This window comes from Harpia harpyja, chromosome 8, assembly GCF_026419915.1.
Source record: "Harpia harpyja isolate bHarHar1 chromosome 8, bHarHar1 primary haplotype, whole genome shotgun sequence".
Taxonomy (NCBI): domain Eukaryota; kingdom Metazoa; phylum Chordata; class Aves; order Accipitriformes; family Accipitridae; genus Harpia; species Harpia harpyja.
The window spans coordinates 42,512,367-42,531,372 of record NC_068947.1 but is presented as its reverse complement, the minus strand read 5'-3'; the positions used below and the strand labels follow the sequence as shown (position 1 = coordinate 42,531,372).

Genomic DNA, 19,006 nt, shown 5'->3' with positions numbered 1-19,006 from the left:
CAAGTATGTCTAGGAAGGTAAACATGTACCTGTGTAACTTTTTAAACATGTACCAGTGAACATTTTTGTCTGCAAGAGACTCTCTCAAATGTTGCCAGAGAACATAACATGAAAAGGGCATTACAGTATCCAGAGTAAACTCAAAACTATTCAAGCAAATACTGACCCAGATAGAAACAACATTCTTTGCAAGTCTGCAGTGAGCAATGTGGATTTTGGTTTATCATCATTGAACAGAGCATTTTCTTAAGACTGCTGCTTCAGTTTTAAGTGAGAGGCCACATGTTTTCATTGCTTCTGAACTACAGAGCAAACAATTGACACACAGAAGGCTTGAGAAGTTTAGTCCTAAGGGAAAAAAGGAATTCTGCCATATCGTGCCAGTACAATCATTAAATAGTGACATCATGCTGAACAAATATAGATGAATCTAACATGAGAAAAGAAGATAAAAGACGGAAAGTGAGCCTTATGAAATGGGGAAAATATACCACCAGAAATACCCCCTTGCAAAGCTGCATAACTGGACATTGCTGGAGAGACAGCATGTTAGTGCTTCCTTAAGGGACGCAGGAAGTCTGCATTTCCTGAAGTGTCTCCGAAGGGATAAACTTATCTATATATTTCCAACTCTGACCTTTAACCACAAATCCAAAGCACACTCATGCTTTTGCACGTCCTTTTATACTTAAAACATTGCCTCTCCTGCCTACCCATTGAGAATCTGTTCTCCTGTCTCACAATCCTGCATGCCAACTATTACAACTTTCTTTTCTCTAACCTTTGTACATGCAGTTTTACTCTATCTTAGCCACCCAGAAGAGCTGTGAAGACCGTTGTCCTTTTCTGTTTTTAATCATATCTTGCACTTTCCATTGACAAGCTCTTCTCTATATTATCTTCTTGTTCTAACTTGTTTATCTCACATTTGTATGAAAAAGATCTAGCGAGATTCATGTCTCACTAGCACTCAGGGAATGGTACCTCCTGCCTCTAGCTTGAGATTTTAAACAAGGGTACCAATAAGCCTATTTCCCATGCTGCTGATCAGATCAGCCGCCAAGGGAGGAACCATCCTCTGAAAGCCCCGTTCCCTGTTTACTTCCTTCTCTTTAAAAGTTCCTGTTGCCAGAACACCTGTCTTGATGGTGATGCAGGCAAGGGCACTCGGATCACTGCCTCTTCCTCTTTCATCTGTCTTTGGCTTCCCTTTGCACTTCAGTTCATACTCTGATTTGAAGCTCTCTGGGCTAGGACCACCTCTTCAGTCCATATTTTTACAGCGTTCAGGCAACAGTAGGGCTCTTGGGCACTATTAGCAGCAAGAACAGGAATTAAGGGAATCGACAAGGTGTTAAAACCTAGCTTATCTGAGGTCTCACTTTCGGACAGCTAAATGTTTTCAAGTTCTGTTGTGCATTGTGATCTGCCTGTTTTTTACTGCTTTTTCTCTGAACCCAAGCCACAGAGGCTATTGTCTGTACTATCCTGAGCCAAAAAGCACTGACCATAGCAGAACCACAACTACTCAAAATTCAGAATATCAATCTGAAATATGCTGTTTAACTGCTACTGAGAAATCAATAGGCACATTTTTTCCTAAATTCCTGTAAAAAATAAATACATTTCAGGCTTCAGCTGGGAAAAAAAAAAAAGTATCAGAGCATTAAAATAGTAATCTGTTTGACCCTAACAGTGAAAGAATTTCTATTTCCCCAGAAACTAAAAGGTGGGGGGAAAATCAATTTATCTGACAACAATAACAGAAATGCTTTCAATTTTTTAAGGTTTCACAATGAAGAGTAAAACCTTGTAAGTTAAAATAAATAACAGAATTATGAAGAATTGAAAACCTAAAAACATTGACATTTCACTGCTGATTCATTCTGCAACACAAAGACAGCCACAAATCACAAACTTCAACAGTTACAAAGCCTTGCATGACTTCATTGTAGCTTTCAAATTCAGAGGCTGGAAAGATCTGTTAGGTCATCTCGCCCACTCTCCTTTGCAGTTCAGGATCGCTCCCAGTGGTATTTTGCACATTTTTGCTCAGAACAGAAAACTAGTAAAAGATGTAAGGTGCTATAAAAATGAGCGAGGAACCGGGGAAATTAACATCAAGCACTACACAGTGATAAAATGTGGATAATGAAGAAGATATCAGATTATGTTTTATATGCATATTTACAGCCCACTGGGGGTTACTAAAGTATCTGTAAATAAATGTAACTGCTGATTACATGCCTTAGAATTTCACAGTTCCATTTAACATTACTGTTTAGCTGTACATTTAACTACCATTAGCTTCAGCACAACTATAATGGTAAACCATGGGTGAAGATTCACTCCACTCAAACCACTTGCTCCAATAATTGTATTCTAGTAATCAGTACAAATTAAAAAAATCACACGTTCCCAATTTCACCGCTTTCCTGCTTTTGACACCATCAAGCTTTTTCTTGGTATAGATCTTAACCTAAAATCTTGAGCTTGACCATGGTGTAAAGCTTGGGTCAACTTATTCCTTAGTTCTTTTTCAGCCAGCTCCTTTGTTTTCTTTAAGAGGCTCTCTTCTTCCTCATAGCCTGTGAATATGCCAAAGAGCTCCATTCTCAGCCTACTTCAGTCAATCAGCCTTTGGGAAGTTCTCACTCATTCCCGATTTTTGTTTTCACAAAGCAAATCCCAAATTCTCTCTATTCCCTCATCTCCTTGATAGCTTTTCTCCATCAGCTTCCTTGACAAAGTCAATACACCGAAACCATCCCGGGCCTACTATTTGACACTGCTATCCTCCTCACCTACCCTCTAATTTGGATACATATTCTACTTTGCCCTTGCAGAGAAATCAATTCCTCCATTTCTTCCTTAGTCATACTGCTATTGTCCACATTCTACTTCCACCCAGGTAATCAAAATCTCATTATCTCCCACCTTGATTTATCAATCCTCCCTATACATTCTTAAACCCCACATTAGTCTCTCCAGATACATTCCAAACATCATATCACTTCCGAGGTTTCCCCTTCTCCTCTGAAACATGCAATACTGGAAAACCTCACAATTGTAAAGGCTCTATTTACTCCTTTTGCACTCTCTGCCTATGTGAGGGCTGATGATTTCCATTATCGACGTATCTGCTCCTCTCACAAGCACCGTAGCATTCTTTCGCATCTAAGCTTCTCTAGCTACTGACGTTATCTAAAAGTTTTGTAGAGGTGTACCAGAAATGCAAAAGTTGAGGAGGTATTTGAAAGCCAATAATGTGTGAAGTTATCTCAGCACACTGCTGTGATGGAACCATTCAAATTGCTTGCTGAGTTCTATTTCTGTGTTTTCTACAGAAATTCAAAGAGCAGCTAGGTATGTGTTCATCAGAGACTTGAAACAGCTAGCCTAGCCATTTGTTTTGTTAATGAGTTTGAAATCATGTGAACATACACTTGACTAGCTTTAAACACAAAAAGAATGACTGTATCCTATGATACTTATTAATAACAGGATGAATAAACTTAGTTACGGCTGTCAATTTTGCAGCAAGGGTTCAGACAGACAAATGTAACCAACAAAATTAGAAGTTCCCCATTCACTGGTGAAGAGCAGTGAAAGAAATCAGACACAATTTTGTTTGTTTTTTTTAAACTACAGACTGGACTCTTGCAAATTGTATCTTTTGGATTTTATTCCTCAGCAAATTATAATATATTGCTTTCTGTAAACGGAAGTGTAGGTCACATTTTCAAAAATTGAAAACCAAAAAGTCGACTTAAGAACATAAATGGCTACTGACCTCCTTCTTGCTGTTTAGAATATTTCAAATTAAAAAAACAAAAAAAAGACAGAAAATGGATTATATAAAAGCTTCCAATTCATTATGTTTAGAAACAGGAAGATTATTTTTATGATAATATTATGCTGAAAAAAATAATGAATTCCTCTAATGGTTCCAATTCCCTCTTTCCAGTCAGATCAAACAATGCATCAGAATTATTTCTCGTGCTACAGTTTACCTATCAGAAGCCAAGATCCAGTACAACTTACTTATTACTTATGCTCTAATCTTGAGCAGCATTACTTAGTGACCTCGAAGTAAGGGCTGCTTTTTGCAAACAAGCGAGGAGTCCAGAGTTGCCCTGTAAAATAGAGGTGCAGCCAGGGAACATACAATATAGTTCGCCCCTGCGCTCCTTCATTGCACTGCATACCTAACCAGAGCTGGAGGTTCTAGATAGTCCTAGGGGCCTATCTTTAGGCGGTCAGGTTAGAAACAGATTTTATCAGTTGTTTGTAACACCCAAAATCTTTATGTAGGCTCTGCTTCTAGGGAAGTGATACTAGAATGTTTGCAAACTAATTTGTCATAACAGGCCCACTGTAAAAGATGTTGCTAACAGGCATACCTGCCATATATTTCTAAATGAATTAGAAAACAATTAATGTTTAAAAAGCTTCAGGCATTTTGTTTAACGAAGAGATTAAACATAATGCCAAATAAACGTTTTTCTCATCTGTTTGACATACATGCTGTTACATGTTTTACAGTTACTTAAGCACAATTAACTAAATCTGAGATAAAGGCAAGGCTGCCAAGCACAGATCAACTGTTCACTGCTTAGAAGAAGCTGGTAACTAAACCAGCTTCAGTTTATCAGAAAAGAGCTGAGAACACTAACAACAGTGGTTATTTACCTGGTCTGAAAGTAAAGCACCTGGCAAGACAGAACTCAAGAGACTTCCAGGTTATAATAGATGACCAAGGTTACATATGTAATTAACCTGACATCCCAAAACTGCCTTGATTCCTAGGCATTTTTGGTGCATGGATGCTTTAACCAACCAACCAACCAAAAAAACCCCCACCAAAACCAATGTGCACCCCCCCATCAAAGTACATGGGGGGTGGGGGGAGAAGGAGGTCAGAGTTCATATTTAAAGTCGCATTTTATGAAGAAATTTACATAACCAGGAAAAAAACAAAGCATAAAAGGCATGGCAAGAGCTCTGGGGCCCTGAAAACTATTAGAAAGAAGCGCTCCAGGGGATGAGTCACGAAAGAGAAGAGTCAAGTGTGAACAAGAGAAAGACAAGGGTAGAGCCAAGTTGTTCAGATGGACCAATGCAGTTAAAAATTCTTCTTACCAACCTTTTTCTGATAAAAACTTATTAATATGTTACAGTATCCTACTGTCTGACACCTCAAGTACCTATCTATTGTGCCATCTCCAAAAGGAAACTGGCAGGACCATTGGAAGAAAACTTGAAGGAAAGCACTTGAATCTCACACAGAAAGTACAGGTTAGTAGAGAAATACAAAGAGGAACATGATAGTGAATAGGGAAGCTGACAAAACTGGTTAATATTAAATGACAGAAAGAAACAGCAGCTTGCAGAAGATGAGATCTGTAAATCCCAATGACAGAAATGCAATTTGCGATCAAGACAGCTGGTAAAGGTCATTCAAGGACAGAGCTCAACAGGAGAAGAGAAAGACCATGAGAAAACTTAAATTCTCAGAGTTGCTAAGCAAAGGTAAGAAAGAGAGGAAGAGAAAATAGAAACACTGAACAAAGATGATCATTAGTAATTTTTTCAAAGCTCCCATTTTTCTTTTGACTGGCATATTTTTTAAAAGCCTCATCTGATAGATCCCCCTACATGTCACGTAAATTAATCCTTCAGATAACTTCATCTGAACTTTTGTAGGTATTTTGAAGATCATCTTCACATTAAAGTGGCTAACACAAAACATGGTCGGATTCCTTTCCTCTAACAAAAAGATCGATACAGCAACTTGATCACACTCTAACATTATCTACATGGGAAAGAAATTTGTTAGAAGACTGAAGTTACCAGATAACACTATAATGAAACCAGAAAGCTGGAAGCTATCATAGGTGTGTTTTGACTAGCAAAAAAAAAAGGAAGTGAAACTGTTGTAAATTCACACTGAACAAAATTAATCTGCAAAAGCACCAACCTACTACGTTGGTATTTTAAATAAAGAATGAAAGACTCAAAGAGCTGCTCTTGCTCAGAAAATGTAACAGATTGTTGCAGGAATTGTTCCATGACTTGCTATGGCCTACATTGTGCAAGCTATCAGACTTCATGACCATAATGACTGCTCCTTTATATTGTCCAATATACAAACTTCTTGCCTCCTCCCTCTTATGCCACTGTTAGGCTAATAAACATTCCGTATGAGAAAGTGATGAAGCTATGCATCTTCTATTAGCCTATATCCGTACCATAAACGAAATTGTTTCCCAGAAACAAAAAACCCCACACCCATGCCTGCCTACTTTTACACTTTCCATATAGCATTTGCTGTAAGATTTAATCATGTATCTACAAGTCACACTTAGCATTCATTTTATGACCCTTTCTTGAATAATAAGTTTCTCTCCAAAACCTGCTTTTGATTAAACCTTCCGATATATCTCCAATTATTCTATCTCTTTCTGTAACAGAACTTGAACAAAAGAAAACATTAGTCCCTATGACTACTTTATAGGTAGTACAGTTGTAGGAAAAAAGTTTTGATAATAAGGGATAAAAACATTATTTCAATTACTTAAAAACCACTAAATATTGTAGTAGTTAGAAAGTTAAAAATGGGAAGGAAACATACTGTCCATGAGACCAATATCAAGTTCCTAATTCAGACTTTAGGGTTATCATTTGTAGAATATATATATAAATAATATGAAAGGATATGATTTGCCATGTACATTACGAAAACAATGTACTATCTTCACTCTAATGCATGACTGAGTGTAAGTGCCCTTGACAGAACTGCCCATACATTTTTATTCATCCTTTGAGTGAATTACAACATTGGGGGGGGGGGGGGGGGGAGTTAATAGTCAATTTCGCAATTTCAGTCAGTTTAAAGACTTGGACAAGAAATTACCTTTAAAATAGCCACCCACATACTTAGAACTATTATTTGGATTTTTGAAAATATCATTCTTTTTCCTGCTTATGATTAGAAAGAATTAAGCACTTTGCAAAATGTTAGTACTTACTTGTCTCCAAAGAATTTTCGCCAGAAATCTGCAGCATCGGCTTTGGTGATACGAAAGTTATCACCCTGGAATTGGCCATTTGGAAAAATAGCCTTGATTTCTGCTAGCATGTGGCTGAAGATGAGGGACAGCTTTGTTAGGTTTCTCCTGCAGATATAATAGGGGGGGGGGGGGGGGAAAAATCACATCAAATTCTTAAAATTGAATAAATTGAATCACTCTTTCAGTATCTTAGATATCCTGCATATTTGTATAATAATCACTGTGTGACACAAGAAAAACACTGAGCTTTCAACTAAAAACACATCAAAGAAATACAAATCAGTAGTGTTTCCATGCACTTCTGAAGACGTATTTTTCATAAGTCTCCATGAATATAAAATCATTTTTTCAGCAACAGAACAGATTTGAGTTCTCAATTGCATATTCCAGATAAATTTCTGATCCCCATAAAGATGAAGCTTGTGCATTTCTATTTCATTTAATCGTTGCAGAAGCAGGAATTTATACTAATTAGACAGCTAATACATTTAAATACAAAAAAGCCAAACACCACCACACCAACAAACTTAAAATATAGTTTTATGTGTGACATCAAACCTATTTCAATCCAGACTTCTAGAAATATAAACACAGCACAGGACTAGGTTTACTCTTTTTTCCTATGACAATTTTATTCTTTTGATTCTTTCCAACTTTCCCTTACTGCAGCTACTTCCTATTCTGTTTTTAAATGCCTTGTCTTTAGTTAAAACTTGCTTTCAGTTTTCAGTGGCATGTCAGAAAGAAAAATCAAGCTTCTTTGCTATCAGTTCACTTCCATAAGCTTTCCAGACTTGTATCAGTTAATAAAAAATTATTTCTTTTTTGGCACAGAAATCCCATTTAGTGTAGTGCAAAGAACATAGCATCCTTAAATACAAATAATCCTTTTGTATGGAAAAATCTGTGGGAGATGGTGGGGAGAGGAGAGAAAAGAAGGGTGAAGCAATCTTTATGAGAGTTTCCTTCTGGAGATTCCTTAGATGATCCTTGCAGTAAAAAAAGGGGTATTTTCCCACCTGATATATGAAATAGAGACCACCCAGGAGACTGAGCAGTTTCTGATGACAAATTTGTATTCTTATGTATTTTAATGAAGTATTTCAATGAGTTAGAAGTGTCCTGTGTGAAAAGCCCATTCACCTTACACAGTCTCAGGTACTACTTAATAGTGCCTCAAACAATTTAATGAAAAAGATAATAAAATGCTTATCAATCACGTAATTTATAACTGCTTACAGACAGTATTTTAAATACATTAAAACTTATTCCTAAATCCCTAGCCACATGAAAAGATTAAGATAGATTTTTACACATGCATACCAAATAGCTTTCAGAATGCTCAAGATCTCAAAAGAACAGTTGAACATACTTCCTGGGGTCTTCCTAAAAGAACACTCAACTTAGTACTGAAGCAGTAATTATTTAAACTAAATTTGTGAACAACTTACAATAGAGATTCCTGTGGAAGCTGTGTTGCAAATTTTACTATAGGTTTTGCCACCAGGAAAACTATGATAAAGCTAGTTATTTTGAAAACATAAGTAATTTAAAACAAACAAACAAACCGCAGATGAATACACTCTCCCTCCCCTCAATATTCAGATTGGTTGTAGGGCTAATTCTTTCAGAGTCCTTTAATTCCTGCAGTATAATCAGATGTCTACAATTATAATGCCCAACTGTTCCTTATTTTCTGGATTTGTTCCTTGCTATCCCCCTTCCTATTTCCTTTGTACTTTAATAACACACAGGTGTTCTTTATTATTTTATTCCTCAGAACTCAAGCCTGATAGAGAGAGCAAGCAACAGCTATTTTAACATGGCTTCCTCAGTCTGCCCTAGACCCAAGATTAAGCAAGAAGCTTTCTGTACTCGGGACAGATGGGAACATGATTTGGTGCAAGTTTGAACAGAGCTCTCCCTTGCCTGGTACACCATGTATCTGTCTACAGTAGCAACGTACTGCACTGCAGGGGTTCTTGTCAGGTACAAATGCATGTAGTGGGCTCGTTGGATTCATGAAGCTTGAGCCCTGTAGTGAACTAAGGGATGAAGTCATGTACAGGTGCCATCTGGGGCACTTCCTTGCCCAGAGGGGAGTATATGTATGTCTGCATACACGCGTCCATGCACAGGCATTGCCTGTTAAGTACAGCTGCACAGTACGTGACCAGAACCAACAACTGGTAGGAACTGGACAGCAAATGCACAGTATAGACATGCATCCCAAATGGCTGTATCAAAATCACAAAGCCTGTTCCTTCCCTCTTTGAACAGCACCAGTCACTAAGTGCATCAATACACAAGTTGGTAAAAAAAAAAAAAAAATCAAAATTATTTTTTGTTTGTATTTGTATAAATAAGAAAAAAATGTTTTAATATCAAACTAAGATACCTTCTTTTTATCTGACTGCAAAGCTGAAACTTGAAACCAACTAGAACCTTATCGATGCATGCACATACATCACAGCATGTACGTGCAGCAGAAAAATGACAAATCCTTGATCATTTATATATACGGTAGCCTTGTTTCCTTCTTAATTTTGATTCTTGCTGTACCAGATGATTACCTCAAGTCCTTCTTTGGTATCAAATCATCATAATAAAACATGCCTTAACTCTTCACTTACATATTTTTTCTTTGGAACTATAAAGCACATATTGCACCATTTTTGCTTAGATATGCTCATGCGATACCAGATTGCAGTAACTTATTGAGACAGAGTTACACAAAGCACAATGATTTCAGACACGGTTTTCAAGAATTACAGAAGGTGCAAAGATGATGCCATCAGGGTGGGCCAGTGATCTCCCTACCCATGCATTTTACTCTTCTGACAATGTCTGTCCATTTTAGCACATGTACTTTTGCTGTCTTGTGGAGGGCTTTCCCAGGGCATCTCAAGAAGCACATACTCCACTTATCCACTTGGCAGTCTGTGTGGCTCCATTTTCTAAGTTAGGATGACTCCTTTTTCTCCCTCATATAAAGACAGAGCAGTGTCAAAAATTTTCCATCTTATTTTCCATTCACAAGTGTAAGACAAGGTAATCAAGTCCTATTCATTTGGAAAGCAACAACTAAAACCATCAGTTTCATCACTTTGGTGTATAATCCTAATGGAAACCAAAGAACTGGTCAATCTGAGCCACCTATTTTAGGTCTCATTCCTACCACAAGACTGTAAACAAACTAATCTTTATCAACTCAGTCTGCACCTCTGACCGTAACACAGGCTTTTCTTCTCCTGGTCACAGTGAAGACTGCTGTAATGGCAGAGGGACAATTGTACTGGCAGTCTGGTGGCACAGAAGAGGTGAGCAGATACATGCTCTGGAAAGACCCTTTGACTCACTAGATTCTAGCAGGGGAGAGGTAACTCACAGGATCATACTGTAGTTACACCTCAAAAGAATGCTATCCAAATTATAGAGAAATAATGGTTTTAATGCCTCAGCAGCCAGCCTTCAGGGTTTAAAATTATAATATACTTTCACTGGCAACCTGGAGCGGGTTAGAGGTGGGATTTCTTTCCTCAGCTGTGTTATGCCTGGTACAGAGCACAAACATCTCCTTTATTTCTGTAGAGAGAATAGGTTTCACACTGATGAGAAAAACCTTACCTTTCAGAAATCAAAATCAAACACCACTGCCTCTTTATACCAAACTGAACTGAGATGATCATCCTCCACAATATAATAGCTACTGTGGTAAGATTTAAGGATATTTTAACACTAAATGATGCTATATCAACTGTATTTTATGTAATGCATAGTACACATCTCTTCCATGTTATTTGCAACATACTCAAGACATATTACTTGATGTTTTTCCTATGATGCATGCTTAGCTTTTGCTAACTTTCTTTTGCCATCTCAAACTGATGCCATACAGTTCAAAACCCTTACAGAATCTAATTTCTGAAGCACCAATTTTTCAGTCATACTCTATTGTTGCCGGACATGCTTGTACATGACCTACTGAAGAACCAACAAGGTTTCAACCAACCCCAGAACGCTTAGGATATAAAAAATTAAAAATTGCATTTTCATTTAGTATACACTTGTAAAGGTCTATTGAATGAGTAAACATCTTTTGTTAACCAGAAGAAAGACGCATTTTCTTGATTTCAAAATTAATCTTTTATATATACATATATCTCATCAGCAAGTTTTCTAAAATACAGACAGTAAAGCCTGAAAACAGGAACTGTGAGTTTGTTCACTTTTCAGTGAATGACTATATTCTGAATCAATTTTTTCTTCAACTCCAGGGAGGGGGCTCAGGCTAGAGAATACTGCAAAGATTTTGTAACTGAAGGACTTTTCAAATACCCAGTCATATGTGATTTGAAAACGGGGCTCAATAATGGAAACATTACAACATCCCAGCCATAATCAGAGCAGTGGCAGCCAGTAGTAGAAGGTCTGAAGCAGACCTACCCTCCTGAATCTATTAAACAGGAAAATGAAGCATGACCAGCATGCAATAACATAGATAAGTTTTGGCTGTGTCAGCTTTTAATCACTGTATGAAAGCTAATTTTACTTTTTGGAAAGCAATAAGGTCTAGCAAACAGAACTGGATAGGGAATTAGGCAGTATCACTTCCTTTCTGCCACTGGCCTGACTGATGAGGTGGGAGGGACACCTGTGTCCTGCATTTACTGCCTGCATATGCGGATGAACAGAATAAAATACTCAGAGCGCTCCAAACTTAGAGAGCTCCAAACAAATACACTTGGCAGAATCAGCATATACAAAAATAAACAAAGCAAAGCATACATCTGTGCCCTGATCCTCCATACTTAGTGGATTTCACAGATGATAACAAAGACAAAGTAATTTTAGCGGTATGTACTTAGAGCTCATGCAACAACTTGAAAATACACAAACCTGCTTAGATACTGTATATATATATCACTTCTACTTTCATGCTTGTGTATTACTATCTGCCATGAAAAACAATTTTTATTTTACAACTATACATATTTCTAGAAAAAAACCATAGTGTAGAAAAGAAGTCAGACTGTATATCTTTGCAGTTATGTCATTCCAAAAATTAGGTTACTGCTGGGTTTCCTCCTTCTTTGCATCTAGTAAGTGTTTAATCTTTCTGCATCCATATAGATACACTTTGTTAAACAACAACCTGCTGTAATACACAATACATCAACTTTCCAAGCTCATAATATATAACTCAATCCCCTGGCACAGAAAAACAGTCTTTAGAGCTAGAATAAAATCTGTTTAGGAGCCAAGAATATCTTCCAGATAGATCTGACACAAAAGTATACCAGACTATTACTAATTAACAGATAATTCCTCTATAATTCTTAGACTAGGTGTACGAAGAGAGCTGTTAGCTGGAAAAGCTGCAAATCATAACTGCTTATGAACAAAGATAAAAGAAAGTTTGAAACGTCTTCATAAGGTAAATTGTTTAACTTTTAAAAATCCACCCTCCCTACTATTAAAGCTTCAAAATCCAAAGCATATGTACAGAGCTCATTTCACATAATTATATTCAAAACAGATTTCTGATCCATATGCTAGAGTTGCAGTAAAACACAGGGATCCTACAAAATACGTGTTACTAATTCAAAGGGACAGAATAGAGTCTTGTGATTCAGGTACAAAAGAGGGAAGCAGAGACCGATGTTCAAGCTCTTCCACTTTGCTCTCCCAGAGTTCAGTATTTATGTTTTGTGCTCCAGGCTTCCGTTCTGTGAAAAAAGCACTTTCCAAGTAATTTCCCATTTGTATTTTGCCACCATGAGGAAAATCATAGCTGCCCATAAAGGCCCTTAACAGATTATACTTCTACCATTAACTACTGACAAGTGACACAGACAGAAATGCACTAATTTCAGGATAAATTACAAAAAAAAAATCTTTTTCTGAGGACCTCCAGAAGGCACAGGAACATGACTAAAAATTATATATGCTGCTAGCAGTTCACTCTTGAAAATCCAGTATAATCCTGACTCATTTATCCCCCTTCCTCTTCTAGAACTTCCCCTTTCACAGACAGTAAACATAGGAAGAAAAAAACCAACACCACCCCCCCCCAAAAAAACCAAACTCCAAATGCTGCTGTTTTAGAAAACTACAGGTGTAGAATACAGTCAGTCTTAACAATGGAGCTCTCCTTAACACTTCAGAGGAAGTAAAGGAAACCAAACATTCCTGTCAACATGCCTGCAGAGAAAAAAAAAGTCTACCATCATATTCAGCAGTCAGCTCAACTCTGGATCTGTGCAATAATTATTTTCAAAAGCTATATAAGGGCTGGGTATTGTTCAGGGACCAAAGTATATGGGCCTATTCTTGGGATGAAATACTCCTGGGACTAAGAATAAGCATGAGCTCTACTTCCTACTTGCGCCACTGACTCATGGAAGGAACACAGACAAGTAACTTAATTTTGCTGTGCTTTAGTATTCCTCATCTGTAAGCCCAGGGAGAGAAGAAAAAAAAAAAAAAAAAAAAAAAAAGACTGCCTTACACATGGCGAGGTTCAGCCAATAATTAAATTCATCATATACTAAACATGAAAAACAAGTACAAAATTGTAAGAAACTACCTGGAAGCAATTACTACTTTTCCTTGAATCCTGGAGGAGTTAAGCTTATCATGAGTAGGAAAGCAGTACCCTCCTTGAACATCTCTCCATCAGCCTGTTTCTGACAGATACAGGAGTATTGTGCAAGTCTATTGCAGCTGCGCTATTCACGATGGATATCAAAAGGAAAAAATGGCAGACTTTGGGTAAGATTTGGGCAAGGACGTTTGGGAAAACAAAGAAAAGTTGATCACAATATCATCTTGAACTTGCCTCCATCTTTTCCTTTGCTTAAAAATCATTTTACATTGATACACCAACTTCCACCAGCAGTCTGGTTCCTTTTGTTCTTGTATTTTAAAGACCGGAAGAGTATCAAAATGGAAGAATGCAATGCTTGAAGAATTCAAAATTTCATTCCATCTTTCAAAACTGCTCGTCAGCTGTTGTTGCTTCTATAGTAGGTATTTGCTGCCTCATTTATGCAAAAATAAAGAATGAATATAATATACAATAGCTTAGTAAAGAATACGGAATATAAATACAAAGGAAGGAAGATTGCCAAGGTTTCTCCAAATCTAAGACTCTCTACAAACTGATGAGTCTGTCTACTCACTACTCTCTCTGATCTTTCATTTATGAACTGGCATGCCATTGCACCTATCAACCTCTCAAGCAAAGTTGTATCCAAGGATTACATTTGTTTTTTGCTAAACAAACACTCCGTACAGCAGCAATCGTGAATAGCTCTTGCCAGCTGGGATTAACAGCACACATTTTGAAAATTTCACTACTTCCAGTTCTGTCCAAAGAACAGTTATCCAGCACAGATCAATGTCTCAAGGTACTCTTAAAGTGATTTAATGTCTTTTCTCACTAGTACTTGGGTATACAAGGTAACAAATATATCAATGAAATGAAAACACAAAGAGTGTTAGAAGGAATTAGAGTAACAAAGGAAATACAGTCTGCATAAAGCAGAATGCAAGTTATCAAAAATGAAGGAAGGTATGTTGACAAGCTAAAGACCTAATAATTTTCCCCATAAATAGTTATTATCTCTATTTACTTATGCAAAAGGACAGAGGTAACAGAAAAAAAAACCCTCTAGAGAATGCTACTTACAGAAAGAAATTTGAATAAAACTGATCTAAGTATTTACAAGTATAAATAGTTTGTAAAGGATAGTCAATCCTATGACATTTTAAGTAGCAACATAAACTAAGAGCTACAGATTTATTGATTTTAATTGAGCTACTATATTATCCTTATAAAATACATGATTTAACATAATCTAATATGTAGAGATTAAAAAAAATAGAGCTGGACACTTGTTTGTTTAGTTTTATTTGCTACTTTTTAACAGTCAGTTGCTTTTGCACCATGGTTCCACTCATCAGTATCAACATGTTATTTAGCACTGCTCTGCTTCCTCCATCCTCCTCCCATAGATGTCTTTGTCTCCCAAGATCCAATGTTATTAACTGAATACTGATTTAAGCATAAAGCCAAATATCTGCACCTATAAATGCAACTGAAGTTGTCACAGAAATCCCCAGGAACAAGGGTAAATCCTGGTTTTGAAAAGTTCAATTAAGTCACTGAATACATAAATATGTAAAACTTTTTAAAAAACATGACTGAATTAATATGAAACAAGGAAGAAGCAATTAGCATTAGCATGCTTTCACCATCTTCCAAAGCCGCCTTCAAGTGGAAGGAATATTCAAAAGAACACTTGGCCAAAATAAGCAGTCTGTTAAAGGCAGAGGTGTGGTTGGTGTAATTTTTTAGTACCTGATTAGGACAGTAAACACCTTGAATTTTATTGCAAAGTGAGGTCACTACTATAATTCATACTATCTGTGTACTAGAAGTAAAACTGATAGCATCAACAGGTGTTAACGTTTCCCCATGTAATCATCACCCTCATAATTCTTGTGAGGATTACTTGGTTTGGAGATAATCCATGCCATGGATAAAGCACATCCGTGGCAGGCCAAGCAAAGCTGCATGCAGAAAGGGACACTTCTGTATGTGGAGCAACTCGAGTAACTCTGGAAGGGATACAAGGCTGAGTTTGGCACAATTCCTGCCACAGCCAACGGCAGCGGCCCAAAGGCCAAGGATGGCACAAGGAGGTACAGATGTGACCAAATGCTTTATCTGCTTGACAGCAATCTAGCATGAGCAAAGGAAAGTGGTTTAGTTCTGTGCTGTGCTTCATCTAGTTTGCTGTCATGCAGCACCAGGAAACTCAGTGGTTCTGAGGTGCTAATACCAACAAAGCACGTGTGCCATATAGCACCCTGAGTAAATCTCTTAGTATGCAGGTCTGCCTGTTATCTGAGCAGCAAACAATTGATTACACTTCAGTTTTTTAGGTTGCGGTGTGCTATTGGATTTTTTTCAGAGAAATAGTCCAGAACATGTACTGCAGGCTTGTTCTTTTGGAATTTTCTATTCAGACTCTATTACCTCACCTTAAAACATGCTGTTATTATGTTTTCCAAGTGAAATAAATTAAAAAGAGGCTCCATAGAAATGAGCGTTCTCAGGGATGGGCAATATAAAGTACTTAATTTTAAAATCAAAACCCACTGAATTCTGCAACAGTGTAGTTTCTTGTGTAGACTGATCTTTCTGACTGTTAAACAGTTAAACTAAAATTTTTCAAGCTCACTGCTCTCGTCACACTCCATGACTGTGGAAAAAAATCTGCAACACAATCTAGCCATTTCTGAAAGCAGGACTGGTAATACTTTTTGCTGATATTAAGAAGTTTTGGTAAACTAAAATACATATATGTCTTTTTCATATATATCATTCTCAAGTACCTAAATCCAATTTTGATATTTAACAGGAAATGGTCTTTGGATCATATGTGCCTCCCAGTACTCTTGTGAAAATTTACACAAATTTGGCCAAATGATGAAACTGAGGGAAATCTTATCCAAGAGAACCCAAAACAAAATTCAAACTTCTCAGCTACTATGGTTGTCTAAACTACATATGAAACAGTTGCAGACGACAACTCAGCCTCAGCTAGCTTGCAGCTGTGGGGCACAACTCTAATTCTTAAGTAGTGAGTTTTCAACACCAAGGAGGATAGGATAAGAAAATTCTTCTCCATTTCTCTCAGTGAAGCCCACAACAAACTCAGAAAGGAAGACAAGCTGTTTGATTCAAGGGCAAAGAAGACAGAAGCTAGAGAAGGGAGACGGAAGGAAATAGATGGCAACATCGAACTCAGTGAAACTTGAATTTAGAGGTATAATAATGCAGAGCAGCATAGGAAAGCTCATGAGAAAATGCCAGCACTTTCAGAGAAGAATTTGAACAGCATGAAAAAAATAAACTATAAGGAGACGCATTAAACATCAGGAACAAACGTACATATTTTATGGTTGCTTGGTAAGTGAACAGCTACTCTGTGCATTCAGGCCTACCCAGGCAACAGTTTCATGGAATATTTCATACTGTATGTAGAGACTATCACAATGTACAAATACAAAGGAGACCAACCATGGTCACACATATAACCTTATTTCTGGAAATTCTTTCGAGATCTTACATTTTCAATTGTAAAGTATTATAATTTTTTTTTTTGTGAGTTGTAAGAAGTGTAATAGTATTTTTACCAGTCAGATCTTCTGATACAGATAAGGGGTCTGAACAGAAGTTTTAAAATAACTTAGCATTCACTTTCATGCATTAGGAGTGTATAGAAGTATCAAAACTGCTGTATTTTTTTAGATTTTAAAATGTGCCATAACCTGCAGAGGTGCTTATTACCTGCTGTGTCACACATGATTTCCACTGAGTGCAAGTCAACAAGATTCCAAGTCAACAAGCTGTTCCAACATTCCTAAGAGACTAGCCAAAAGGGAATTTTCCTGACTGAGCTGCTTCTGAGACTTGATCAAGAGACAATACTCAGCTGCACATTTTGCCCTAGAACTCAACTTTTTTTAAAGTCCTTGGATTTTACTTTTTGAGCCTCTTGTACATCATTACGTCCATGTATTTGTTCTGTGGCAGCGGTAGGAGCCTCTCATCAAAAGCAGAGTTCATTGTTTTACAAAGACTAATCCTCTTCAACCCACATATCTCCTGTTAAAAGTATCATCCCTAAATGAGTAGAGGAACTCTCCAACTCTACATCTTCACAAATATATTTTTTCACAGACCGTCAAACACGTTAAAATAAGAATTTTTACCCAAAGCCCTGAAATAAGATTCCATGCAGGCAGCCACTCTTGTTAAAGCATTCTAAGAATTGTCATTAAAGCATTCTAAGGGTTGTTTTTCACATGGTCTAAAATACATGGTATTTACCAAAATGAATGTCCAAGTGAGAGCTAAATAACCCCACCGAAATATAATAATCAGCCTTGAAACCACATCTCAAGTAATTCCTAGAGCTAAAGTTATTGAATTCCTATCAAACATATAATAAAAATTCCCATATCCTCAGATGCACTTTAATCAAATCCACCTGAAATCATTCACTGAAAATGATTTAACATTACTTAGAGCTGAGATACAGCTTGTTTGCAACATTCAGTTAACAAAAATCTGTGTCGCATAGCTAAGCAGGGTCACAAAAATCCATATGGCACAGAAATATACAAAATAAGATAGATGTAGTACTGAAACTGTACGTGGGTCTTAGAATAATCACTGTGTTTTGTTTACTGAGAGAATGTGAAGTGACTTTCATTCAAAGAAGAAAGTTACCATCTCTGGCCAAAAGCAGTAAACAATACAAATCTACCCTATCACTTTCATATATACCCTGAAGCAATGAGCCTCCTGTCCTCTCACATATCAGGAGTACCTCTAAACCATTTAAAACGAGATACATTGCTGTAAGGTTGTGTTAGAAACTTTATCTCTACAGAATAGCAAGGAAAGAAAAATCAAATACTTGGTTCCAAATTGTTACTTGAAATAGTTTCATGATGCTATACCTACTTACAGGCCATGAGGATCAGGTCAGGAGGTATCTATCAGGACAATTAGGAACAATCTGGCACCAGTTGGGAATACAGCACAGACCTTGGGAAAAGTCTAATACATTTCCTCTTTATAACAAGGTGTATGATTTCATACCAAACAGAAAAAATAGAACCGGCTGAAATAGTTTTATCAGTAATTTGGATTGACTAAAGGCAGGCACTAAAAAATGCAGGGACAGACAGCTGTATTTTTCTTGAGAACTGAGGCAGAATCTTTACCTTCAGGAAGTACCGATGTCAAATTTCAGAACAGAAGCTGTCTGTACAAATCAAAATAAAGCATTTTGCTTCTTCACTCCTATCTCCCATAAGAAGCAAAGGAATAAAACAAAATGAACAAGATT

The 19,006-nt window shown here is 37.0% G+C and overlaps 1 protein-coding gene across 3 annotated transcripts in view; it reads right to left on the bottom strand.

Moving 5' to 3' along the window:
- The window catches only part of CBLB (Cbl proto-oncogene B), a 140,045-nt gene that overhangs the window by 62,799 nt on the left and 58,240 nt on the right, over window positions 1-19,006 (bottom strand). For all 3 annotated transcript variants that reach the window (XM_052794471.1, XM_052794473.1, XM_052794472.1), the window contains exon 4: window positions 7,032-7,178. In XM_052794471.1, coding sequence (XP_052650431.1) covers window positions 7,032-7,178 — 147 coding nt within the window. The remainder of the gene's footprint in view (window positions 1-7,031; window positions 7,179-19,006) is intronic.